General features: G+C 44.9%; 1 protein-coding gene across 2 annotated transcripts in view; it reads left to right on the top strand.

Annotated features, from left to right (window-relative positions):
• The window catches only part of LOC115113004 (E3 ubiquitin ligase RNF157-like), a 41,035-nt gene extending 13,656 nt beyond the window's left edge, over positions 1-27,379 (top strand). The window contains exons 11-18 of one of the 2 annotated variants that reach the window (XM_029640166.2): positions 11,437-11,669; positions 13,185-13,287; positions 13,370-13,478; positions 13,583-13,791; positions 18,746-18,794; positions 20,919-21,026; positions 22,483-22,517; positions 26,383-26,470. In XM_029640166.2, coding sequence (XP_029496026.1) covers positions 11,437-11,669; positions 13,185-13,287; positions 13,370-13,478; positions 13,583-13,791; positions 18,746-18,794; positions 20,919-21,026; positions 22,483-22,517 — 846 coding nt within the window. In that variant the 3' untranslated portion in view covers positions 26,383-26,470. Of the gene's footprint in view, positions 1-11,436; positions 11,670-13,184; positions 13,288-13,369; positions 13,479-13,582; positions 13,792-18,745; positions 18,795-20,918; positions 21,027-22,482; positions 22,518-26,382 lie in introns of both variants that reach the window. The other variant, XM_029640165.2, reaches the window with a different exon arrangement.
• The last annotated feature ends 334 nt before the right edge of the window (positions 27,380-27,713 follow it).

Genomic DNA, 27,713 nt, shown 5'->3' with positions numbered 1-27,713 from the left:
AGGCCGTAGGAGGGCAACAATCCAGCAGCAGGACCGCTACCTCCGCCTTTGTGCAAGGAGGAGCACTGCCAGAGCACTGCAAATGACCTCCAGCAGGCCACAAATGTGCATGTGTCTGCTCAAATGGTCAGAAACAGACTCCACGAGGGTGGTATCAGGGCCCGACGTCCACAGGTGGGGGTTGTGCTTACAGCCCAACACCATGCAGGACGTTTGGCATTTGCCAGAGAACACCAAGATTTGCAAATTCGCCACTGGCGCCCTGTGCTTTTCACAGATGGAAGCAGGTTCACACTGAGCACATGTGACAGACGTGACAGAGTCTGGAGACGCCGTGGAGAACGTTCTGCTGCCTGCAACATCCTCCAGCATGACCGGTTTGGTGGTGGGTCAGTCATGGTGTGGGGTGGCATTTCTTTGGGGGGCCGCACAGCCCTCCATGTGCTCGCCAGAGGTAGCCTGACTGCCATTCGGTACCGATATGAGATCCTCAGACCCCTTGTGAGACCATATGCTGGTGCGGTTGGCCCTGGGTTCCTCCTAATGCAAGACAATGCTAGACCTCATGTGGCTGAAGTGTGTCAGCAGTTCCTGCAAGAGGAAGGTATTGATGCTATGGACTGGCCCGCCCGTTCCCCAGACCTGAAACCAATTGAGCACATCTGGGACATCATGTCTCGCTCCATCCACCAACACCACGTTGTACCACAGACTGTCCAGGAGTTGGCGGATGCTTTAGTCCAGGTCTGGGAGGAGATCCCTCAGGAGACCATCCGCCACCTCACCAGGAGCATGCCCAGGCATTGTAGGGAGGTCATACAGGCACGTGGAGGCCACACACACTACTGAGCATCATTTTGACTTGTTTTAAGGACATTACATTTAAGATTTACATTTAAGTCATTTAGCAGACGCTCTTATCCAGAGCGACTTACAAATTGGTGCATTCACCTTATGACATCCAGTGGAACAGTAGTGCATCTAAATCTTTTAAGGGGGGTGAGAGGGATTACTTTATCCTATCCTAGGTATTCCTTAAAGAGGTGGGGTTTCAGGTGTCTCCGGAAGGTGGTGATTGACTCCGCTGTCCTGGCGTCGTGAGGGAGTTTGTTCCACCATTGGGGGGCCAGAGCAGCGAACAGTTTTGACTGGGCTGAGCGGGAACTGTACTTCCTCAGTGGTAGGGAGGCGAGCAGGCCAGAGGTGGATGAACGCAGTGCCCTTGTTTGGGTGTAGGGCCTGATCAGAGCCTGGAGGTACTGAGGTGCCGTTCCCCTCACAGCTCCGTAGGCAAGCACCATGGTCAAAGTTGGATCAGCCTGTAGTGTGGTTTTCCACTTTTAATTTTGAATGTGACTCCAAATCCAGACCTCCATGGGTTGATAAATTTGATTTCCATTGATCATTTTGTGTGATTTTGTTGTCAGCAGATTCAACTATGTAAAGAAAAAAGTATTTAATAAGAATATTTCATTCATTCAGATCTAGGATGTGTTATTTTAGTGTTCCCTTTATTTTTTTGAGCAGTGTATATACATACAGTAACATCCAAACGTTTGGACACATCTACTCATTCAAGTGTTTTTCTTTATTTTTTACTATTTTCTACATTGTAGAATAATAGTGAAGACATCACAACTATGAAATAACACATATGGAATCATGTAATAACCAAAAAAGTGTTAAACAAATAAAACATATATTTGAGATTCTTCAAAGTAGCCACCCTTTGCCTTGATGACAGCTTTGCACACTCTTGTCATTCTCTCAACCAGCTTCACCTGGAATGCTCCCACATATGCTGAGCACTTGTTGGCTGCTTTTTCTTCACTCTGCAGTCCAACTCATCCCAAACCATATCAATTGGGTTGTGTAAGGACAGACGCTGGGAGACGAGAAGGAAGTAGAGGGAGTGAACATTTAATAAATAACGAACATGAAACAAAACACGGACAGGGACAACAAAACAACATTAATGCTGACATGGGGAACAAACTGAGGAGCAGACAGATATAGAGGGGGCAATCAACAAAGTGAAGAAGTCCAGGTGTCACGTTGGTATGAAGAGATTCGGGAGACAGGCACAGGACTACGTAATATTTTATTTAAATTAAGCCCAAAGTACGGTGTGCTGTGTAAAGGCACTGGGACGAATACCATACAAACACGTAACAAAACACAGGGTAGAAACCCAAAACAAAAGAGTGAGGAGTACCTCAAATAAATAACACATGCGCACAATGATTAACACACGGGACGAGACCTGTAATCATCTGCACAATCCACACAAAAAAAAACAAAAAAGCCAAAACACAGGTACTCACACGCACCAACGGACATAGTAACAATAAACGACAGCCCAATGGAAACCAAAGGGCACACTTATACAAGTACTAATCAGTGGGAATAGGGGACAGGTGTGCGTAATAAAAGTTACGGAGAGATCCGTGGCACCAGGTGAGTCCAATGAAGCAATGATGCGCATAATGATGGTGACAGGTGTGTGTAATGATAGCAGCCTGGCGCCCTTGAGCGCCAGAGAGGGGAGCAGGAGCAGGCGTGACCGTACTCCCCCTTCTAGGGGCGCCACCCGAGCGAGCCTGACGTCCCGGTCGAGGCGTGGGGGCCGGACGAGTCAGCGGAGTAAACAATTAACAAGTCAATAACACAGTAGAAAAAAAGGGGAGTCTATATACATTGTGTGCAAAAGGCATGAGGAGGTAGGCGAATAATTACAATTTTGCAGATTAACACTGGAGTGATAAATGATCAGATGGTCATGTACAGGTAGAGATATTGGTGTGCAAAAGAGCAGAAAAGTAAATAAATAAAAACAGTATGGGGATGAGGTAGGTAAAAATGGGTGGGCTATTTACCGATAGACTATGTACAGCTGCAGCGATCGGTTAGCTGCTCAGATAGCAGATGTTTGAAGCTGGTGAGGGAGATAAAAGTCTCCAACTTCAGCGATTTTTGCAATTCGTTCCAGTCACAGGCAGCAGAGAACTGGAACGAAAGGCGGCCAAAGGAGGTGTTGGCTTTAGGGATGATCAGTGAGATACACCTGCTGGAGCGTGTGCTACGGATGGGTGTTGCCATCGTGACCAGTGAACTGAGATAAGGCGGAGCTTTACCTAGCATGGACTTGTAGATGACCTGGAGCCAGTGGGTCTGGCGACGAATATGCAGCGAGGGCCAGCCGTCTAGAGTATACAAGTCGCAGTGGTGGGTGGTATAAGGTGATTTGGTAACAAAACAGATGGCACTGTGATAAACTGCATCCAGTTTGCTGAGTAGAGTGTTGGAAGCAATTTTGTAGATGACATTGCCGAAGTCGAGGATCGGTAGGATAGTCAGTTTTACTAGGGTAAGTTTGGCGGCGTGAGTGAAGGAGGCTTTGTTGCGGAATAGAAAGCCGCCTCTTGATTTGATTTTCGATTGGAGATGTTTGATATGAGTCTGGAAGGAGAGTTTACAGTCTAGCCAGACACCTAGGTACTTATAGATGTCCACATATTCTAGGTCGGAACCATCCAGGGTGGTGATGCTGGTCAGGCGTGCGGGTGCAGGCAGCGAACGGTTGAAAAGCATGCATTTGGTTTTACTAGCGTTTAAGAGCAGTTGGAGGCCACGGAAGGAGTGTTGTATGGCATTGAAGCTCGTTTGGAGGTTAGATAGCACAGTGTCCAAGGACGGGCCGGAAGTATATAGAATGGTGTCGTCTGCGTAGAGGTGGATCAGGGAATCGCCCGCAGCAAGAGCAACATCATTGATATATACAGAGAAAAGAGTCGGCCCGAGAATTGAACCCTGTGGCACCCCCATAGAAACTGCCAGAGGACCGGACAGCATGCCCTCCGATTTGTCACACTGAACTCTGTCTGCAAAGTAATTGGTGAACCAGGCAAGGCAGTCATCCGAAAAACCGAGGCTACTGAGTCTGCCGTTAAGAATATGGTGATTGACAGAGTCGAAAGCCTTGGCAAAGTCGATGAAGACGGCTGCACAGTACTGTCTTTTATCGATGGCGGTTATGATATCGTTTAGTACCTTGAGCGTGGCTGAGGTGCACCCGTGACCGGCTCGGAAACCAGATTGCACAGCGGAGAAGTACCTGGTGGTGGGATTCGAGATGGTCAGTGACCTGTTTGTTGACTTGGCTTTCGAAGACCTTAGATAGGCAGGGCAGGATGGATATAGGTCTGTAACAGTTTGGGTCCAGGGTGTCTCCCCCTTTGAAGAGGGGGATGACTGCGGCAGCTTTCCAATCCTTGGGGATCTCAGACGATATGAAAGAGAGGTTGAACAGGCTGGTAATAGGGGTTGCGACAATGGCGGCGGATAGTTTCAGAAATAGAGGGTCCAGATTGTCAAGCCCAGCTGATTTGTACGGGTCCAGGTTTTGCAGCTCTTTCAGAACATCTGCTATCTGGATTTGGGTAAAGGAGAACCTGGAGAGGCTTGGGCGAGTAGCTGCGGGGGGGGCAGAGCTGTTGGCCGAGGTTGGAGTAGCCAGGCGGAAGGCATGGCCAGCCGTTGAGAAATGCTTGTTGAAGTTTTCGATAATCATGGGTTTATCGGTGGTGACCGTGTTACCTAGCCTCAGTGCAGTGGGCGGCTGGGAGGAGGTGCTCTTGTTCTCCATGGACTTCACAGTGTTCCAGAACTTTTTGGAGTTGGAGCTACAGGATGCAAATTTCTGCCTGAAGAAGCTGGCCTTAGCTTTCCTGAGTGACTGTGTGTATTGGTTCCTGACTTCCCTGAACAGTTGCATATCGCGGGGACTATTCGATGCTATTGCAGTCTGCCACAGGATGTTTTTGTGCTGGTCGAGGGCAGTCAGGTCTGGAGTGAACCAAGGGCTATATCTGTTCTTAGTTCTGCATTTTTTGAACGGAGCATGCTTATCTAAAATGGTGAGGAAGTTACTTTTAAAGAATGACCAGGCATCCTCAACTGACGGGATTAGGTCAATGTCCTTCCAGGATACCCGGGCCAGGTCGATTAGAAAGGCCTGCTCACAGAAGTGTTTTAGGGAGCGTTTGACAGTGATGAGGGGTGGTCGTTTGACTGCGGCTCCGTAGCGGATAGAGGCAATGAGGCAGTGATCGCTGAGATCCTGGTTGAAGACAGCGGAGGTGTATTTGGAGGGCCAGTTGGTCAGGATGACGTCTATGAGGGTGCCCTTGTTTACAGATTTAGGGTTGTACCTGGTGGGTTCCTTGATGATTTGTGTGAGATTGAGGGCATCTAGCTTAGATTGTAGGACTGCCGGGGTGTTAAGCATATCCCAGTTTAGGTCACCTAACAGAACAAACTCTGAAGCTAGATGGGGGGCGATCAATTCACAAATGGTGTCCAGGGCACAGCTGGGAGCTGAGGGGGGTCGGTAGCAGGCGGCAACAGTGAGAGACTTATTTCTGGAGAGAGTAATTTTCAAAATTAGTAGTTCGAACTGTTTGGCTTCTAATGTTGACATGCATGAAACCAAGGCTTTTTCGATCACAGAAGTCAACAAATGAGGGTGCCTGGGGACATGCAGGGCCTGGGTTTACCTCCACATCACCCGCGGAACAAAGGAGGAGTAGAATGAGGGTGCGGCTAAAGGCTATCAAAACTGGTCACCTAGAGCGTTGGGGACAGAGAATAAAAGGAGCAGATTTCTGGGCATGGTAGAATATATTCAGGGCATAATGCGCAGACAGGGGTATGGTGGGGTGCGGGTACAGCGGAGGTAAGCCCAGGCACTGGGTGATGATGAGAGAGGTTGTATCACTGGACATGCTGGTTGTAATGGGTGAGGTCACTGCATGTGTGGGAGGTGGGACAAAGGAGGTATCAGGGGTATGAAGAGTGGAACTAGGGGCTCCATTGTAAACTAAAACAATGATAACTAACATGAACAACAGTATACAAGGCATATTGACATTTGCGAGAGACATACAGCGAGGCATACAGTAATCACAGGTATTGAATTGGGAGAGCTAGCTAAAACAGTAGCTAAAACAGTAGGTGAGACAACAACAGCTAATCATCTAGCACAACAACAGCAGGTAAAATGGCGTTGACTAGCCAGAGAGGGTCGGAATAACTACACACAGAGCCTGAGTGCGGCTTGGGCCGACAGATAAAACATAAACAAGCAGAATGGAGTACCGTGATTAATGGACAGTCCAGCATGCATCAGCTATGTAGCCAAGTGATCAGTGTCCAGGGGGCAGCGGTGGATGGGGCAGGGAAGCTGGACTGGCGAGTATTATCCAGGTAAAAAGAAAACTGTCTGGCTGTGCCAAAAAAAAAGCCGCTAGCAGTGGCTAACAATGACTAAATAGCTTGTAGCTAGTTAGCTGGTTAGCTTCTGGAGGTTCTTGAGTGTGTTCTAAAAATAATAGCAATTCCATATCACATTGGGTGAGGCAGGTTACCGGAAGGTATAAACAAATTAAAAATCGAAAAGAGATTGAAAGTAAATATGGGTCCAGTGAGTGTTTGGGACGCGGCGATTCAGACGGTTAGCAGGCCTGTGCTAACAAGCTAACAGTTAGTAGGCCGGGGCTAAACAAGGTAGCAGTTAGCGGACCGGGGCTAAACAAGCTAGCAGTTAGCAGGCCGAATTAGCAAGCAAGGAGATAGCAAGGGCTAGAAAGTTAGCCTTTGGTGGGCGTCGCGATGGGGTGAGTCTGTTTATGCCTCTTCATGCGGTGACATCGATAGACCGGTCGTGGGTCCGGATATTGTAGCCCAGGAGTATGCTTCGGAGGTAGCACAGGAGCTCTGGCCGGGCTAGCTTCAAGCTAAGTGGGTGGAAACGCTAGCCAGGAGTAATCATCCGGGGTTGCGGTTAGCTAGTTAGCTAGTTGTGAAGATCCAGCTGAAAATGTTCCGTTTGCGGTGGGAATCCGGGGATAAAAAAATAATAGGTCCGTTATGCTCTGGTTAGAGTCGCGTTGTTCGAACTGGCGAGAGCTTTCCGAGCTAAAGGTTAGCTGATGACCGGTTAGCTGAAGACCGCTAGCAATGGTTTGCTGGTAGTGATAGCTGGTAGTTAGCTGGCTAGCTTCAGTTGAGGGGTTCCGGATCCTAAGTAAATATAAACCCTACTTTAGAAAAAATAGCTACATTGGGTGAGGCGGGTTGCAGGAGAGTATTTAGAAGTTGAGGTTTAGCAAAATGTTTTAAAAGATATGCAAAGAAAAATATGTTTTAAAAAAAACGATATATACAAGGGACACGACACGACGTCTGACTGCTACGCCATCTTGGATACCACCCCTACCTTGCCACAACACAACTGATTGGCTCAAATGCATTAAGAAGGAAAGAAATTCCACAAATTAACTTTTAACAAGGCACACCTGTTAATTGAAATGCATTCCAGGTGACTACCTCATGAAGCTGGCTGAGAGAATGCCAAGAGTGTGCAGAGCTGTCATCAAGGCAAAGGGTGGCTACAAAATCTAAAATATATTTGGATTTGTTTAACACTTTTTTGGTTAGTACATGATTCCATATGTGTTATTTCATAGTTTTGATGTATTTGCTATTATTAGAAAATAGTAAAAATAAAGAAAAACCCTTGAATGAGTAGGTATGTCCAAACTTTTGACTGGTATTGTATACAGTTGAAGTCGGAAGTTTACATACACCTTAGCCAAATACATTTAAACTCAGTTCCTGACGTTTAATCCTAATAAAAATTCCCTGTCTGAGGTCAGTTAGGATCATCACTTTATTTTAAGAATGTGAAATGTCAGAATAATAAATAGTATAGAGAATGATTTATTTCAGCTTGTATTTCTTTCATCACATTCTCAGTGGGTCAGAAGTTTACATACACCCAATTAGTATTTGGTAGCATTGCTTTTAAATTGTTTAACTTGGGTCAAACGTTTCGGGTAGCCTTTCACAAGCTTCCCACAATAAGTTAGGTGAATTTTGGCCCATTCATCCTGACAGAGCTGGTGTAACTGAGTCATGTTTGTAGGCCTCCTTGCTCGCACACACTTTTTCAGTTCTACCTACACATTTTCTATTGGATTGAGGTCAGGGTTTTGTGATGGCCACTCCAATACCTTGACTATGTTGTCCTTAAACCATTTTGCCACAACTTTGGAAGTATTCCTGGGGTCATTGTCCATTTGGAAGACCCATTTGCGACCAAGCTTTAACTTCCTGACTGATGTCTTGAGCTGTTGCTTCAATATATCCACGTAATTTTCCTACCTCATGATGCCGTCTGTTTTGTGAAGTGGACCAGTTCCTCCTGCAGCAATGCACCCCCACAACATGATTCTGCCACCCCTGTGCTTCACAGTTGGGGTGGTGTTCTTTGGCTTGCAAGCCTCCCCCTTTTTCCTCCAAAAGTAACAATGGTCATTATGGCCAAACAGTTCTATTTTTGTTTCATCAGACTAGAGTACATTTTTCCAAAAAGTTCCCAATTGCAGTTGCGAACCGTAGTCTGGCTTTTTTATGGGGGTTTTGGAGCAGTGGCTTCTTCCTTGCTGAACGGCCTTTCAGGTTATGTCAATATAGGACTTGTTTTACTGTGGATATAGATACTTTTGTACCTGTTTCCTCCAGCATCTTGATAAGGTCCTTTGCTGTTGTTCTGGGAGTGATTTGCACTTTTCACACCAAAGTGCGTTTATCTCTAGGAAACAGAACGCACCTCCTTCCTGAGCGGTATGACGTCTGTCTGATCCCATGGTGTTTATACTTGCGTACAATTGTTTGTACAGATGAGCGTGGTACCTTCAGGCATTTAGAAATTGCTCCGAAGGATGAACCAGACTTGTGGAGGTCTACAATTTGTTTTCTGGGGTTTTGGCTGATTTTAAAAAAGATTTTCCCATGATGTCAAGCAAAAAGGCACTGAGTTTGAAGGTAGGCCTTGAAATACGTCCACAGGTACACCTGCAATTGACTCAAATTATGTCGATTAGCCTATCAGAAGCTTCTAAAGCCATGAAATAATTTTCTGGAATTTTCCAAGCTGTTTAAAGGCACAGTCAACTTAGTGTATGTAAACTTCTGACCCACTGGAATACAGTGAAGTATAAGTGAAATAATCTGTCTGTAAACAATTGTTGGAAAAATGATTTGTGTCATGCACAAAGTAGATGTCCTAACCGACTGACAAAAACTGTAGTTTGTTAACAAGAAATTTGTTGAGTGGTTGGAAAATGAAATGTAATGACTCAAATCACATCACATTTTATTGGTCACATACACATGGTTAGCAGATGTTAATGTGAGTGTAGCGAAATGCTTGTGCTTCTAGTTCCGACCATGCAGTAATATCTAACAAGTAATCTAACAATTTCACAATAACTACCTTTTACACACAAGTGTAAAGAAATGAATAAGGATGATAAATAAATATATGGATGAGCGATGGCTGAACGGCATAGGCAAGATGCAGTAGACGGTATAGAATACAGTATCTACATATGGGATGAGTAAATTAGGATATCTAACCATTATATAAAGTGACTAGTGATACATTTATTACATCCCATTTTTAATTATTAAAGTGGCTAGAGATTTGATTCAGTGTGTTGGCATCAGCCACTCAATGCTAGTGATGGCTGTTTAACAGTCTGATGGCCTTGAGATAGAAGCTGTTTTTCAGTCTCTCGGTCCCCGCTTTGATGCACCTGTACTGGCCTCACCTTCTGGATGTTACCGGGGTGAACAGGCAGTGGCTCGGGTGGTTGTTGTCCTTGATGATCTTTTTGGCCTTCCTGTGACATCGGGTGCTGTAGGTGTCCTGGAGGGCAGGCAGTGTGCCCCCGGTGATGCGTTGTGCAGACCTCACTACCCTCTGGAGAGCCTTACGGTTGTGAGCAGAGCAGTTGCCGTACCAGGCTTTGATACAACCCGACAGGATGCTCTCGATTGTGCATCTGTAAAAGTTTGTGAGTGTTTTTGGTGACAAGCCAAGTTTCTTCAGCCTCCTGAGGTTGAAGAGGCATTGTTGCGCCTTCTTCACCGAACTGTCTGTGTCTGTGGACCATTTCAGTTTGTCCGTGATGTGTACGCCAAGGAACTTAAAACTTTCCACCTTCTCCACTACTGTCCCGTTGATGTGGATAGTGGGGTGCTCCCTCTGCTGTTTCCTTAAGTCCACGATCATCTGCTTTGTTTTGTTGACTTTGAGTGTGATGTTATTTTCCTGACACCACACTCCAAGGGCCCTCACCTCCTCCCTGTAGTCCGTCTCGTCGTTGTTGGTAATCAAGCCTACCACTGTAGTGTTGTCTGCAAACTTGATGATTGAGTTGGAGGCGTGCATGGCCATGCAGTCATGGGTGAACAGGGAGTACAGGAGAGAGCTGAGAACGCACTCTTGTGGGACCCCAGTGTTGAGGATCAGCGGGGTGGAGATGTTGTTTCCTACCCTCACCACCTGGGGGCATCCCGTCAGAAAGTCCAGGACCCAGTTGCACAGGGCGAGGTCGAGACCCAGGGTCTTGAGGTTAATGAGTTTGGAGGGTACTATGGTGTTAAATGCTGAGCTGTAGTCGATGAACAGCATTCTTAAATAGGTATTCCTCTTGTCCAGATGGGTTAGGGCAGTGTGATTGCGATTGCGTCATCTGAGAACCTATTGTGGCGGTAAGCAAATTGGAGTGGGTCTAGGGTGTCAGGTAGGGTGGAGGTGATATGATCCTTGACTAGTCTCTCAAAGCACTTCATGATGACAGAAGTCGTTTAGCTCAGTTACCTTCGCTTTCTTGGGAACAGGAACAATGGCAGCCCTCTTAAAGCATGTGGGAACAGCAGACTGGGATATGGATTGATTGAATATGTCCGTAAACACACCAGCCAGCGGGTCTGCACATGCGGCTAGGGATGTCGTCTAGGCCGGCAGCCTTGCAAGGGTTGACACGTTTAAATGTTTTACTCACGTTGGCTGCGGTGAAGGAGAGCCCGCAGGTTTTGGTAGCGGGCTGTGTCGGTGGCACTCTATTGTCCTCAAAGCGAGCATTGTCCTTCCTCAAAGTGAGCAAAGAAGTTGTTTAGTTTGTCTGGGAGCAAGACATGGTTAGCTCTCCAACCTAAGTGTATGTAACCTTCGACTTCAACTGTATATACAGCTGTAGGCATGGTGATTTTAGCTATCCGATTGGCCAGGGCAGTAGGCGCACTCGATTTAGCCACAGATCTCCCGGTCCACAGGGTAGGTGGAGTTAGTCTTTTCAGACAGATGAAATGGTCCAAAATGGGAACACTTTGCCTACCCGGTTGGGGAGGGCTTCTGAATGAAGTGCACCTTCCCGCCAACAGAGCAACACGAAAAGATTTAATCGTTTGGCGATCGACAAGTTGGTGACCGCTGGCGTATAGCAACATAAAAGCTCATCTCTTTTTTCGTTCCCTCTACCCCTGTCCCATCCTTCATCTTTCTCCTTTCCCCCCACCCTTCCCCAGGTGTCGGATCACATTCCCCCAGGTTATGAGGTCGTGTCCCTCCTGGAGGCTCTGAACGGGCCCCTGAGTGTGTCTCCCTCTGCCCCCCCTCTGCAGGACCTCTCTGGGGGCCACATCTCGGGGACCCTGCCCCCCTACAGCAGTGAGACCCACCCCTCCCCGGCACACTCCATGTCCCCCCTGGACCACTCCACCTCAAGCCAGGGACTCAAACTGAAGAAGAGCGGCTCCAAGTAAGTGGAGCAAACACCTGGAGACATAGGTTGTGTCCCAAATGGCACCATATTCCCTAAAAGTTTATTAGTTTTGACCTAAAGTCTGTTCAAAAGTTGTGCACTTCATGGGGAGTAAGGTGCCATTTGGGATGCAAACATACTGAAAACATTTGAATAGGAATTAATTTCCTATGACTTTTAAAGTTTTAGCTAATAGAAAATACACTATATATTCAAAAGTATGTGGACACCACTTCAAATTAGTGGATTTGGCTATTTTAGCCACACCCATTAATGACAGGTGTATAAAATCGAGCACACAGCCATGCAATCTCCATAGACAATCATTGGCAGTAGAATGGCCTTACTGAAGAGCTCAGTGACTTTCATCGTGGCACCGTCATAGGATGCCACCTTTCCAACAAGTCAGTTCGTCAATTTTCTGCCCAGCTAGAGCTGCCCTGGTGAACTATAAGTGATGTTATTGTGAAGTGGAAATGTCTATGAGCAACAATGTCTCAGCGGTGAAGTGGTAGGCCACACAAAATGGTAGGCCACACAAGCTCACCGAACGTGACCGCAGGGTGCTGAAAAAATTGTCTCTGTCCTCAGTTGCAACACTCACTACCGAGTTCCAAACTGCCTCTGGAAGCAACGTCAGCCCAGGAACTGTTCGTTGGGAGCTTCGTGAAATGGGTTTTCAAGGCTGAACAGCTGCACACAAGCCTAAGATCACCAGGCGCAATGACAAGCGTCGGCTGGAGTGGTTGTAAAGCTTGCCGCCATTGGACGTCTTCTCGGGAGTGATGAATCACGCTTCACCATCTGGCAGTCCAACGGACAAATCTGTATTTGGCTGATGCCAGGAGAACGCTACCTGCCCGAATGCAAAGTGCCAACTGTAAAGTTTGGTGGAGGAGGAATAATGGTCTAGGGCTGTTTTTCATGGTTCGAACTAGCCCCCTTAGCTCCAGTGAAGGGAAATCTTAACGCTACAACATACAATTACATTGTAGACGGTTCTGTGCTTCCAACTTTGTGGCAACAGTTTGGGGAAGGCCCTTTCCTGTTTCAGCATGACAATGCTCCCGTGCACAAAGCGAGGTCCATACAGAAATGGTTTGTCGAGATCGGTGTGGAAGAACTTGACAGGCCTGCACAGAGCCCTGATCTCATCCCCATCGACCAACTTTGGTATGAATTGGAACGCCTGCAAGCCAGGCGTAACCGCCCAACATCTGTGCCCAACCTCACTGATGCTCTTGTGGCTGAATGGAAGCAAGTCCCCACAGCAATGTTCCAACATCTAGTGGAAAACCTCCCAGAAGAGTGGAGGCTGTTGTAGCAGCAAAGGGGGGACCAACTCCATATTAATGCCCATGATTTTGGAATGAGATGTTCAACGAGCATGTGTCCACAGATGGACACCTGCTACTATTCATGTAGTGTTTTTATGTCCGGACAAAGGGAGAGTTGTTAGAGTGTTTGCTGTGGTGTTTATGATTCTGACTGTTGCATTGTGGGATGTGTCAGGTCTATCTCCCAGAATTCTTCAGTGCTGCCAGGGGAGGAGGGAAAGAAGTCACAACACAGTGAATCAGAGGTTCAGGCCTGCCGCCGGAAACAACAACTTGAGGTACACTGACATTCTGACACAGTTTGTGTATGCGTGTTTGTCTGTGTCCGGTGTATGTTTGACCTTACTCTCTCTGTTCCAGAGTGGTGTAACTTCAGAGAGTGAGAACCTGACTCTATCCTCGTCTGGAGCCATAGACCAGTCCTCCTGTACTGGAACACCTTTCTCCTCCACCATCACCTCCCCCGAAGGTAGTCCTGCTGGGGCTGTCAGGGGGTGGGCAATGGAAAATGTGTCCAATGTGTCAAATTATAAAACACTGTTAATTGTCTCCTCCTCTCTCTCTCCCACACAGACCCAGTGAGCAGTAGCCTGGCTCAGTCAGTCATGTCCATGGCTTTCTCCCACAGCCAGCACTCTCAGATCAGCACTGACACCCTGTCCTCCATGTCTGGTTCCTACCTTTCCGGACCGGAGGGAGAGGTGGAGGGGGGAGACACAGAGGGGGAGAAGATCCAGGACGCACCCATGGAGAGCCGGGGACCCTCACAGCAGGACGGGGAGGTGAGAAATATGAGGGGGAACAGGGGGATGAGAGAGGAGAGAGTGGGGTACTCCTAGAAAAATGGCTTGTTGTGATATAGAATACCCCCCTCTCTTTCTCTCTGTCTCTCACTCTCTCAATTCAATTCAATGGGGATGTATGGGCATTGGAAACGTACAGTGCCTTTGGAAATATTCAGACCCCTTGACTTTTACCACATTTTGTTACGTCACAGCCTTATTCTAAAAATTATTAAATAAATGTTTTTCCTCAGCAATCGACACACAATACCCTATAATGACGAAGTGAAAACAGGTTTTTAGACATTTTTGCAAATGTATTACAAATAAAAAAACAGAAAAACCTTATTTACATAAGTATTCCAACCCTTTGCTATGAGACTTGAAATTGAGTTCAGATGCTTCCTGTTTCCATTGCTCATCCTTGAGATGTTTCTACAACTTGATTGGAGTCCACCTGTGTTAAATTAAATTGATTGGACATGATTTGGAAAGGCACACTCCTGTCTATATAAGGTCCCAGAGTTGACAGTGTATGTCAGAGCAAAAACTAAACCATAAGGTTGAAGGAATTGTCCGTAGAGCTCCGAGACAGGATTGTGTCGAGGCACAGATCTACGGAAGGGTACCAAAACATTTCTGCAGCATTGAAGGTCCCCAAGAACACAGTAGCCTCCATCATTCTTAAATTGAAGAAATTTAGAACCACGAGACTCTTCCTAGAGCTGGCTGCACGGCCTTGGTCAGGGAGGGGACCAAAAAACCCAATGGTCACTCTGACAGAGCTCTAGATTTCCTCTGTGGAGATGGGAGAACGTTCCAGAAAGACAACCATCTCTGCAGCACCACCAATCAGGCCTTTATGGTAGAGTGGCCAGACGGAAGCCATTCCTCATTAAAAGGCACATTACAGCCCGCTTGGAGTTTTCAAAAAGGCACCTAAAAACTCTTGGACCATGAAAAAGAAGATTCTCTGGTCTGATGAAACTAAGATTGAACTCTTTGGCCTGAATGCCAAGTGTCACGTCTGGAGGAAACCTGGCAACATCCCTACAGTAAAGCATGGTGGTGGCAGCATCATGCTGTGGGGATGTTTTTCAGTGTCAGGGACTGGGAGACTAAGCGTGATCGAGGCAAAGATGAACGGTGCAAAGTACAGAGAGATCCTTGATGAAAACCTGCTCCAGAGCTCTCAGGACCTCAGACTGTGGCAAAGATTCACCTTCAAACAGAAAAACGACCCTAAGCACACAGCCAAGACAAAGCAGGAGTAGCTTCGGGACAAGTCTCTGAATGTCCTTGTGTGGCCCAGCCAGAGCCCGGACTTGAACCCAATCGAACATCTCTGGAGAGACCTGAAAATAGCTGTGCAGCAACACTCCCTATCCAACCTGACAGAGCTTGAGAGGATCTGCGGAGAAGAATGGGAGAAACTCCCCAAATACAGGTGTGCCAAGCTTGTAGCGTCATACCCAAGAATACTCAAGGCTATAATCACTGCCAAAGGTGCTTGAACAATGTACTGAGTAAAGAGTGAATAAACCTGTTTTCTTTGTCATTATGGGATATGTGTAGATTGATGAGGGGAAAAGAAGATTAATACATTTTAGAATAAGCCTGTAACATTACAAAATGTGGAAAAAGTCAAGGGGTCTGTTTGAACGCACTGTATGTTTACATCGCCAAAGCAAGTGAAATAAACAATACACAAAAGTGACAAGAAACACATTTAAACATAAACAAAAAATTATTCAAAATTTACAGTAAACATTGCACTCAAAAAGGTTTCAAAAAGATAAAGACATTTCAAGTGTTATATTTATCAGCCATGTACAGTGTTTTAGCAATGTGCAAATAGTTGTAGTACGAATAGTGGGGGAAGATAAATAAACAGATAAATATTGGTGGTATTTAGAATGTTTGTGCTCCACTGGTTGCCCTTTTGTCATGGCAACGGACCACAAATCTTGCTGCTGTGATGGCACATTGTGGTATTTCGCCTAATAGGTATGGCAGTTTATCAATGTTGGATTTGTTTTCAAATTCTTTGTGGGTCTGTGTGATCTGTGGTAATGTGGTCATACATTTGGCAGGAGGTTAGGAAGTGTAGCTCAGTTTCCTTTTGTGGACAGTGGGCACTTCAGAACCAGGCCTGACTATGGCGACCTCTCTCAATAGCAAGGCTCTGCTCACTGGGTCTGTACATAGTCAATCATTTTCAGTCTCAGTGTGTACTGTGTACTCTCTGTTTAGGGCCAGATAGCATTCTAATTTGCTCTGTTATTTGGTTGATTCTTTCCAGTGTGTCAAATAGTAATCTTTTTGCTTTCTCATAATTTGGTTGAGGTCTAATTGTGTTGCTGGCCTGGGGCTCTGTGGGTTCTGTTTGTGTGTGTGAATAGAGCCCCGGAACCAGCTGGCGGAGGGAAATTCTCTAGGTAGATGAGAACTTCTCATCTGTATATGAGGGCTTTGATGTGGAATGTGTGGGTATCGCTTCCTTTTAGGTGATCGTGGAATTTAACAGCTCTTTTCCAGATTTTGATAACTATAGTCCTAATTCTGCTCTGAATGCATTGTTTGGGGTTTTGCGTTGTACACAAAGTATATTTTTTCAGAAGTCTGCATGCAGTGTCAATTGGGTGTTTGTCCCATTTTGTGAATTCTTGGTTGGCGAGTGGACCCCAGACCTCACAACCATAAAGGGCAATGGATTCTATAACTGATTGAAGTATTTTTGGGCCAGATTCTAATTGGGATGTCGAGTTTATGTCATAGAGGGCCCATCTTGCCTTGTCTCTTAGATCATTCACAACCTTGTGGAAGTTACCTGTGTTATTGATGTCTAGGCTGAGGTAGGTATAATTCTTTGTGTGCGCTAGGGCAACCGTGTCTAGATCGAATTTGTATTTGTTGTCCTGGCACCTGGACCTTTTTTGGGGCACCATTATTTTTGTCTTACTGAGATTCACTGTCAGGGCCCAAGTCTGACAGAATCTGTGCAGAAGATCTACAGTGCCGTGAAAAAGTATTTGACTCCTTTCTGATTTTCTCTACTTTTGCATATTTTTGATACTGAATGTTATCAGATCTTCAACCGAAACCCATGATTAGATAAAGGGAAACTGAGTTTACATTTAACAAACAAAAAATGGATACTTATTTGATTTATTTCATAAACACAGTTATGCAACACCCAATGCCCCTGTGTGTGAAAGTAATTGCCCCCTTACACTCAATAACTGGTTGTGCCATCTTTAGCTGCAATGACTGCAACCAAATGCTTCCTGTAGATCCGTCTCTCACGTCGCTGTGGAGGAATTTTGACCCACTCATGCATGCAGAACTGCTTTAAGTCAGCGACATTTGTGGGTTTTCAACCATGAACTGTTCGTTTCAAGTGCTGTCACAACATCTCAATTGGGATTAGGTCTGGACTTTGACTAGGCCATTCCAAAACTTCAAATTAGTTGCTTTTTATCCATTTTCATTGATAAATGAAATAAATGCAGATTTTATTGTGTTTCGGATCATTGTCTTGCTGCTTGACCCAGCTGTGCTTCAGCTTCAGCTCACAGACGGATGGCCTGACATTCTCCTGTAGAAGGCACACATGTTAATTGAAATGCATTCCAGGTGACTACCTCATGAAGCTGGTTGAGAGAATGCCAAGAGTGTGCAGAGCTGTCATCAAGGCAAAGGGTGGCTACTTTGAAGAATCTCAAATATACTTTTTCACAGGACTGTAGGTGCTGCTGTAGGCCTTCTTTGGTTGGGGACGGAAGCACCAGATCATCAGCAAACAGTAGACATTTTATTTCCGAGTCCCGTAGGGTGAGGCCGGGTGCTGCAGACTGTTCTAGAGCCCACACCAATTCATTGATATAAATGTTGAAGAGGGTGGGCTCAAGCTGCATCCCTGGCTCACCTCATGGCCCTGAGGAAAGAAATCTGTGTGTTTATTGCCAATTTTAACACACACTTGTTGTTTGTGTACATTGATTATATAATGTCATATTTTTTTCCTCCAACCCCAGTTTCCATCAATTTGTACATCAGACTCTCATGCCAAATTGAGTCAAAACTAATAAAAAAAAAAAAACTAAATTAGAAAAATGCGCTTTTGTTTTGTTTATTTGTAAGGATTTTCAGGGTGTATATGTGGTCTGTCGTACGGTATTTTGGTAAGAAGCCAATTTGACATTGTCTCGGGACATTGTTTTCACTGCTATTGATGATACTGTAGAAGATTTTGCTGTTGACGCAGATTTCACGGTAATCATTGGGGTCAAATTTGTCTCCACTTTTGTGGATTGGTTCCAAATATTGTGAAGATGCCAGAGCTGAGGATAATATTGAGTTTAAGAATAGCCCATTTGAATTCAGGGGTCTGTATATTTTATCATTTAGTTCAGTATACCATCAACATACAGGCCTTTTTGGGTTGGAAGGTTTGTATTTAGTCCTGTAGCTTATCCAATGTAATTGGAGAATCCAATGGGTTCTGGTAGTACTTTTTAATAACTGATTCATAAATTATCATGTATACATTTCTGTTCTTGGTTCTTTGTTAAATGGCCAAAAAGGTTGGAGAAGTATTTCATCCATACATCTTTATCCATAGGTAGCTCTTCGTGTTGTTGTTTGTGTTCCAATTTTCCCAGAAGGGATTTGATTCTATGGGTTCTTCCTTCACATTGAGCTTTCTGACATGCTGTTCCTTATTTTTTCTTAGTGCATTTCTGTACTGTTTTAGTGTTTCCTCATAGTGAAGGAACTACCCATAGAGCCAAAAGAACATAACTTCTCAGTCACTGTGTCAGAAGAGCAGGATTCAGAGTTACATATATCGTATTGTACCTAAACTATAGGAATGGCTATAGATTTTTTTTAAACATATCAAATATACAATACAATACAACACAACATGAATCTGTCTCTCTCCTTCTCACAGGGAAATGATGTCACAGAGGAACACTGCCCCTCCCCTTTCCACAAGCAGGGTAAATAGGACCTCTCATTGACCTCTCACCTCTGACCCCTCTCTCTGCTTTACCCTCCTCACTATCTGGCCATGCTGGAAAGGACAGAAGTACGTGGCAGTCTAAGCACTAATACAATGTTACCCACTAATCCTAACTTAAAGCCTCACCCTAACTAACTCCTTGCCTAAGCCCTACATTGGGGAACAAATATCACCTGTACACTGCACTGTAAACTCCAATGTGCTGTCATCACAAAATGTACATGCAAAAACACAGATATTAAAAAACATTTCCAAAAAATATACCTGCAGTAGAGCATGCTGGGAAAAAGTTAATTTGTTATTATACTTCTCATTTAGTTTTGAGTCAGTACCACATATACATTTTAAGTAGTAATTACCTTTCATTGACTTTGAATTCAAATTACTATAAATATTTAAGTAAAAAATGCCTCTGGGTTTACTCGCTCATCATTTCTTACAATATTTCCACTTTTGTCCTTTCTAACATGTCCTTTTAGTGACTGACTACCTTGTTACAGCACCCTATCCTGTAAACTACCATATAAAGCTCATTATTGGTGAGGTGGCAGGGTGTTTTAAGGGGTGCCATGCTAGATTCTCTCTATTGTAAATGATCATGTAGGCTAAAATACTGGTCACACTTTATTTGGCTAGACCTGAATTTCCGTCTGTAGATGCTCGAACAATGGTCATACTATCAACAAACTACCTGTTGATAAGCAACTGCTTGCCTAGCTTACGGTTAGGGTTAGAGTTAGAGCTAGGGTTAGAGTTAGAGTTAGGGTTAGAGCTAGGGTTAGAGCTAGGGTTAGGGTTAGAGTTAGAGCTAGGGTTAGAGTTAGAGTTAGGGTTAGAGCTAGGGTTAGGGTTAGAGTTAGAGTTAGGGTTAGAGCTAGGGTTAGGGTTAGAGCTAGGGTTAGGGTTAGAGTTAGGGTTAGAGCTAGGGTTAGAGTTAGGGTTAAGGTTAGAGGTAGGGTTAGAGCTAGGGTTAGGGTTAGAGCTAGGGTTAGAGCTAGGGTTAGGGGTTAGGGTTAGAGTTAGGGTTAGAGCTAGGGTTAGAGTTAGGGTTAAGGTTAGAGCTAGGGTTAGGGTTAGAGCTAGGGTTAGAGTTAGGGTTGGGGTTAGAGCTAGGGTTGGGGTTAGAGTTAGGGGTTGGGGTTAGGGTTAGGGTTAGGGTTAGAGCATCTACATATGGACTATCCGAAAAGTGTTACAACACTGACCATCGGTGAAACCATCACTAATCATCCGTTTGCACATATGCATTTGGTTTAGTGTGTGTGTGTGTGTGTGTGTGTGTGTGTGTGTCGTTGGTTTGCCAATGCTTGTGTATATTTGCCTGCTGTGCTCTGCATTGCACTGCTTAGATTCCACAATCTGATATGCAATTGTGTTTACAGTATATTTGTGTGTGTGTGTCTCTCCCTCTCTCTTTTTGTGTGTATATGTTTGGAGTCATAGCTTCCCCACCTCTCCTCCTCTGCTTTCCCTTCTCTATTCCACCATTCAAAAGTCAGATACATTGGGATTGAATCTCTAACCCTGCCTCTCAGTGTCCTCAGAGTTTGTGTGTGTGTGAATGTGTGTGTTTGTTTGTCCAGAGTTAGAGTGTGTGTGTGTGTTATTTATGAATGTGTGTTTAAATACTATGTCTGCATGTTTGTGTGTCTTTTGTGTGTGTTTGTTTGTGACATTATCTTAATCACCATGCATCTTCTTAATATGTATTTTTCTCCAGTCCAGTTGTAGTGGATGTGTGCATGTGTGGAGTGGTGAACAATAAACAAACAATGAATAAATGAGTTAATAAGGAAACCAAAGGAATCCTGTCTCTCTATATGTTCATGTGCATGTGACGTATGTTTGCAAGCTTGTGTCACTGCTTCTCTGTGTGCATCCTCTGAGCCTGAGCCACATGCTAACTATCATCACATGATCTCACCCATGCCCTCTTTTACACACACACACACACACACACACACACACACACACACACACACACACACACACACACACACAAGCAAAGTCATCAAAAAGCTACTGACCCCCATTTACACCCCCTCTCCCTCCCCCCTGCTGTGCCTGGCTACTGTTGTTTGACCTTTGCCCCCGCTTGCAGGTGTGCGGAGCAGGTGTCCAGAGTTGGCCAATAACAATCACGCCCTCTGTGACACACCCTGTTTTGGGGGGCTGGACAATGAGCAGGTTCCCGACAGCCGATTCGCCGGTGAGTGGCAACCTACTGAACATGGACCAATCAAAGCTGAGACTGGGCATGGGGCGGGGTAGAGAGGGGGGATGTCAGTGAAAGGAAATAAGAAGGGAGCGAGGGATCATGGAGAGGAGAAACAGTGGAACAGAAGTCAGGGTAGAGAGACAATGGAGAGGGTGGAGCGAGAGGGAGACCGTTTTTAGTCAAAACTGAGGTTCCTATGTTTCTAGCTAAGATTTGAATTACTATAAATGGAGAAAGTGAAGAGGGGAGATATTCGGATTATATACCCCATAAAATGTCAGTCTACTAGAGTTGTTTCATCTCAAATGGCTCAGGAAATAGATTCAGTGACATTGAAGGAAGAAAATATTGACCCAAAATAAATGAGGCTGTAATTGGTGATCTATCCATACCAAACACAAGACAGTGTATATTTCTCAGCAGTTAGAACAGGAGACTTCTTTCTTCTCATCATCCCCCCATCCTTCACTGCCGTGGTTGTTGTTCGTTCTTGTTGTTTTTCTCAGTAGTGGGTAGTTATGCATTCTCTTCCCTCCTCTCCTCCCAGAAAAAGCTCCTGTGTGTGTGACAAAGTGTGTGTGTCTTCACATTTGTGTGTGAGAGCGTGTATGTGAGAGCATGTGTGTGTGTGAGAGCGTGGGTGTGTGGTTGTTCTCTATGCTCCATCCCAGAGTTCCAAGTTCATGTTCAGTGTCTGCCAGCTCTGAGCCGCTTTGCTTATCGTCTGCGACTCATCCCTCCATCTCTCCTTCTCCTTTGCTTCTCCCTCGCTTGCCTGATGTCCTCTCTCTGCTGTGCTGAAGCAAGTTACAGTGAGGGAAGGGGAGTGAAAGGCTTTTTTCTCTATGCAAAGAGCAAGAGAAAACCCAGTGCAGTCTGTCAAGATCCAGGTGCTGGTTTTGGCAAGAACAACTAGTATCCAAAAACAGGTGTAAAAACTGCCCTTTGGCTTTGTTTCTCTAAGTCTGTAGCACTCTAACATGGGTGCTGTTTCTGTGGCCACCAACTCTCAAACGACTAGTCCCTGTTTTCCGGCCTTTTTATCAAAAAGCTCAGGCCGCAGAGTGAACGCAGAGATTTAGAGGTCTGGCTACTTGAGAGCATTCCCTATTTTAACGGATGTCTGTTCTTTCAATGAAGAGACCACGTCGTTAACTCTCAAAAATGTGTATTAAAAGGAAGTCAATCTTTAAGGACTCTGCCTAAATTTAAAAATATTATAATATAATTGCAGACGAAGCCTTAGCTCCTCCCATTCCTGTAACTCCCAACGTATTTCCCCCACTGCCCCCTCACCTCGCTCCCCCTACTGTGGTTGTTGTCAGATTAATTCTCTGTGCCGTAAATGTGTTCTATTCTCTCTCTTTGTTTCTCTCTATTCCATCATTTAATATTTTCTGTCTCCTCTTCGATGCCCCTCCTCTCTATCTCTCTTTCGGATGGACAGATGTGGACTCATGCCCTGTGCACATTGAGGAATAGGTATGGCTATAGCTGTGGCTAGCTGATAGGTTAGAGATTGTTCACTAAACTTTGCACTTTTAGAAAAACTGAAAGCGCGAAGCACAGCATTTAATCATGGCAAGTAGGCAATCAAACAAGCAAAGCGTCAGTATAGAGACAAAGTAGAGTCACAATTCAATGGCTCAAACACGAGACGTATGTGGCAGGGTCTACAGATCACGGATTACAAAAAGAAAACCAGCCCCATCGCGGACATCGACGTCTTGCTCCCAGACAAATTAAACTTCTTTGCCTGTTTTGAGAACAATACAGTGCCACCGATATGGCCCGCTACCAAAGACTGTGGGCTCTCCTCTGATGTGAGTAAAACATTTAAACGTGTTAACCCTCGCAAGGCTGCCAGCCCAGAAGGCATCCCTAGCCGCGTCCACAGAGCATGCGCAGACCAGCTGTCTGGTGTGTTTACGGACATATTCAATCAATCCCTATCCCAGTCTGTTGTCCCCACATTTTTCAAGATGGCTACCATTGTTCCTGTTCCCAAGAAAGCAAAGGTAACTGAACTAAATGACTATCGCCAGGTAGCACTCACTTCTGTCATCATGAAGTGCTTTGAGAGACTATTCAAGGATCATATCACCTCCACCCTACCTGACACCCTAGACCCACTCCAATTTGCTTACCGCCCAAATAGGTCCACAGACGATGCAATCGTCATCACACTGCCCTATCCCATCTGGACAAGAGGAATACCTATGTAAGAATGCTGTTCATTGACTACAGCTAAGCATTCAACTGGGAATTCAACTGGGTGCAACTGGGTCCTGGACTCCTTGCCGCCCCCAGGTGCTGAAGGTAGGAAACAACATCTCCATCCCGCTGATCCTCAACACTGGGGCCTCACAAGGATGCGTTCTCAGCCCTTTCCTGTACTCCCTGTTCACCCATGACTGCATGGTCATGCACGCCTCCAACTTAATCATCAAGTTTGCAGACAACACTACAGTGGTAGGCTTGATTACCAACATCGACGAGACAGCCTACAGGGAGGAGGTGAGGGCTCTCGGAGTGTGGTGTCAGGATAATAACCTCTCACTCAACCTCAACAAAACAAAGGAGATGCACTACCTGTTATTAACCACTAGTAGCTGCATGATGTAGAGCAGTGACCTATCACCATGGTCCTGGAGAGTCAAATGGTGTGGAGAGTTTATATTAGTTTCAGTCCAGCACTCAATCACCCATTTTGACTAATCCTCAAGGACACCTTGATTAGTTCAATCAGGTGCAGTCAGTGTTGGGCTGGTACAAAACCCTGCATCTAGCTACCGCAGCTCTCCTGTTTTTCAGGGACGAATCCAACTTGAGAAACACGTCTAGTAAAAGTGTTTTGGGCACATTTCTGAAGTTGGGATTGGTCCCTTATTGAATGTGCATCCAGCCCAGCAGGCCTCACTTTAACCACCCATCTCTATGACCAGTTACATGCTGACCACACTGCTCAAGTCACGTGCATTGCAAAATAATTGTGCACATACAGTGGCAAGAAAAAGTATGTGAATCCTTTGATCTGATCTTCATCTAAGTCACAACAATAGACAAAACATAGTGTGCTTAAACTAATAACACAGAAATTATTTATTGAGTACATAATTTAAACATTAACAGTGTAGGTTGGAAAAAATATGTGAACCCCTTGGCTAATGACTTCTCCAAAAGCTAATTGGAGTCCAATCAATGAGAAGAGATTGGAGATGTTGGTTAGAGCTGCCTTACCCTGTAAAAAACACTCACAAATTCTGAGTTTGCTATTCACAAGAAGCATTGCCTGATGTGAACCATGCCTCGAACACAAGAGATCTCAGAAGACCTAAGATTAAGAATGGTTGACTTGCATAAAGCTGGAAAGGGCTACAAAAGTATCTCTAAAAGCCTTGATGTTCATCAGTCCACAGTAAGACAAATTGTCTATAAATTGAGAAAGTTCAGTACTGTTGCTACTCTCCCTAGGAGTGGCCATCCTGTGAAGATTACTGCAAGAGCACCGTGCAGAATGCTCAGTGAGGTTAAGAAGAATCCTAGAGTGTCAGCTAAAGACTTACAGAAATCTCTGGAACATGCTAACATCTCTGTTGACGAGTCTACGATACGTAAAACACTAAACAAGAATGGTGTTTATGGGAGGACACCACGGAAGAAGCCACTGCGGACCAAAACCCATTGCTGCACGTCTGAAGTTTGCAAAAGTGCAACTGGATGTTCCAGCGCTACTGGCAAAATATTATGTGAACAGATGAAACTACAGTTGAGTTGTTTGGAAGGAACACACACCACTATGTGTGGAGGAAAAAGGCACCGCACACCAACATCAAAACCTCATCCCAACTGTAAAGTATGGTGGAGGGAGCCTCAGTGTTTGGGGTTGCTTTGCTGCCTCAGGGCCTGGACAGCTTGCTATCATCGACGGAAAAATATATTCCCAATTCATCAAGACATTTTGAAGGAGAATGTTAGGCTATCTGACCGCCAATTGAAGCTCAACAGAAGTTGTGTGATGCAACAGGACAATGACCAAAAACACAGAAGTAGATCAACAACAGAATGGCTTCAACAGAAGAAAATATACCTTCTGGAGTGGCCCAGTCAGATTCCTGACCTCAACCCGATTGAGATGCTGTGGCATGATCTCAAGAGAGCAGTTCACACAAGACATCACAAGAATATTGCTGAACTGAAACAGTTTTGTATAGAGGAATGGGCCAAAATTCCTTCTGACCGTTGTGCAGGTCTGATCCGCAACTACAGAAAACGTTTGGTTAAGGTTATTGCTGCCAAAGGAGGGTCAACCAGTTATTGAATCAAAGGGGTCACATACTTTTTCCACCCTGCACTTTGAATGTTAACATGGTGTGTTCAATAAAGACATGAAAACGTATAATTGTTTGTGTGCTATTAGTTTAAGCAGGATGTGTTTGTCTATTGTTGTGACCTCGATAAATTTTGATCTGATCTTCATGACCAATTTATGCAGAAATCCAGGTATTTATAAAGGGTTCACATACTTTTTCTTGCCACTCTACATGTTATTCAATCATTGCACCCACACTGCTCGAGGGCGTCAACTAGCGTCTGCTTAGCCAGGCGCTAAAATACAACTTGGTTCTATTTGTGACACTTGATGCGCTGCAAGTCCCGCCTCCCCTATCTCATCATTGGTTTTTAGGAGCATATACCCACGTGGGTGATTGAAAGATGAACTGAGGTCCCCAATCCAGTCCAGTTGGTTGTGGTAATGCACCTTAAACTTGGTTGCCAACTGCCATATAAAGTCCAAACAAAAAGAAGAAACCTAAGGAGTAGAGATTACTCGGAACAAACTCGGTTTACCCTTTTATCTGTGGATTAAAACCGCGGAATAGAGTACCTTGTGCTTTTCAGGTAAAATAACAACCCAATGTTTATATCCCAGGACAAATTAGCTTGCAATAGCAAGCTAGTTAGCTAAATTTACATAAATGTTTAAGGATTTTTTGACATGTCCCCAAATTAATATAGTTCAGAGTTCGTTTTGATATTTCAACCTGCGTGTCCTGATCACGTCTGGTGTGGGTGGACAAAATTAACATGCACTCGATGGCGGGCGCGCACGGGCAAGCGGTCTGGTCAGCATGTTAGACTGGCCAGCCACAGACTTTAGACTACCATTATCGCCCACTAGGTGGAGAGAGACCAGCGAGCAGTCCTCAACACAAGGGCCTTGCATGTTGTTTTTATTTTACATCCTTTATTTTTCTCTCTCTTTTTCCTTTTTTCTTTCTCGCTCTTTGTCTCTCTCTCTCTCTCTTTCTCTCTCTCTCTCTCTCTCTCTCTCTCTCTCTCTCAGGTCTGATGTATCTGGGAGGATATAGGCCAGTGTTGGAGCCCCTCTCCCACCACGCCTCCACCAGTAATATCAACCTGGAGGAGCAGAGAGTGGAGACAATGGACAGTCAGAGTCCCAAACACATACCTCCCACACTACGCCGCTGACCACACACACACGCGTCCAATTTCGACCTCAGTGCTATAACAGCACACACTGATATGTTATTCATTTTAGGCAACCTCATGATTGCGCAGTAGACCTTCCTTACTGCATCTCCTCACCTGATTAACCAACTCCCATGTCCCTCATCCATCCTGAGGCAGTGTCCTCACTCAACCATCCCACACTTCTCTTCACTCTGGACTAAAGAGGAGGAGCGTTTATCTCAGTTGCTAATTCTAAAAGGGAAGTTTTGAAGACGAGGATTTAACCAATCCACAGTCCAAGAAGGAGACTGGTAGAGTTAGACCATTCCCTCCCTCAATGTGTCATAATGTCTTTCTTGTGTTTTGTGTCATGAGTTCGTCTTTTGAGATGCCTCCCCTTGCCTCTAACAACCAACCAGTCAGGGGTCAGTGTACTCCGGTCCATGAACCAGAAATCTCTGGCCGTGGTTTTGCATGCAGCGCTCTGATGTCTCCAAGCAGCACTACTGTACTCAGCAGTGTTCTGTCCTCCCACAACTACCTGGTCTGAATGGGATTATCCTTGTTAGCTAAGAAACTGGACGGGCTGTATGTGGTGGTGAATGGAGGATTTGATCCAAAATGGAGGACTTGATTTGCTCCAAAATGGTGGTAGATACTGAACTGTAAAGGAGACGGGAGAATGTACGATGCCGATGGAGTATGTGTAACTCAGAGGGGAATGTAATGATTTGTTTTGGGATTATTAACTATAGAGGAATGACCTCTGAACTACCCCATGTACCCCTTGCACACCTTTCCCAACACATACACCACCCTACAAAAACAATTGATGTTGTTTTTAGGGTAAAGCTCTCCTGGTAATTTTGTCACATGTTCTTGTGTTTTATTTGTTTAAGCAAAAATGTGTTGTTTATTATGTGGATGATTATACAGTACCAGTCAAAAGTTTGACACACCTACTCATTCAAGGATGTTTATTTATTTGTACTATTTTCTACATTTTAGAATAATAGTAAACAACTATGAAATAACACATGGAATCATGTCGTAAAAAAACTGTTAAACAAATCAAAATATAGTTTAGATTTTAGATTCTTCAAAGTAGCCACCCTTTGCCTTGACAGCTTTGCACACTCTTAGGTATTTTCTTAAAACAGCATTGTTGGTTTAGGGCTTGTAAGTAAGCATTTCACTGTAAGG

This window comes from Oncorhynchus nerka, linkage group LG28 (genome assembly GCF_034236695.1).
Source record: "Oncorhynchus nerka isolate Pitt River linkage group LG28, Oner_Uvic_2.0, whole genome shotgun sequence".
NCBI classification, from domain to species: domain Eukaryota; kingdom Metazoa; phylum Chordata; class Actinopteri; order Salmoniformes; family Salmonidae; genus Oncorhynchus; species Oncorhynchus nerka.
Note: the sequence above shows the minus strand (reverse complement) of the source record. Positions and strands in the feature narration are given on the sequence as shown.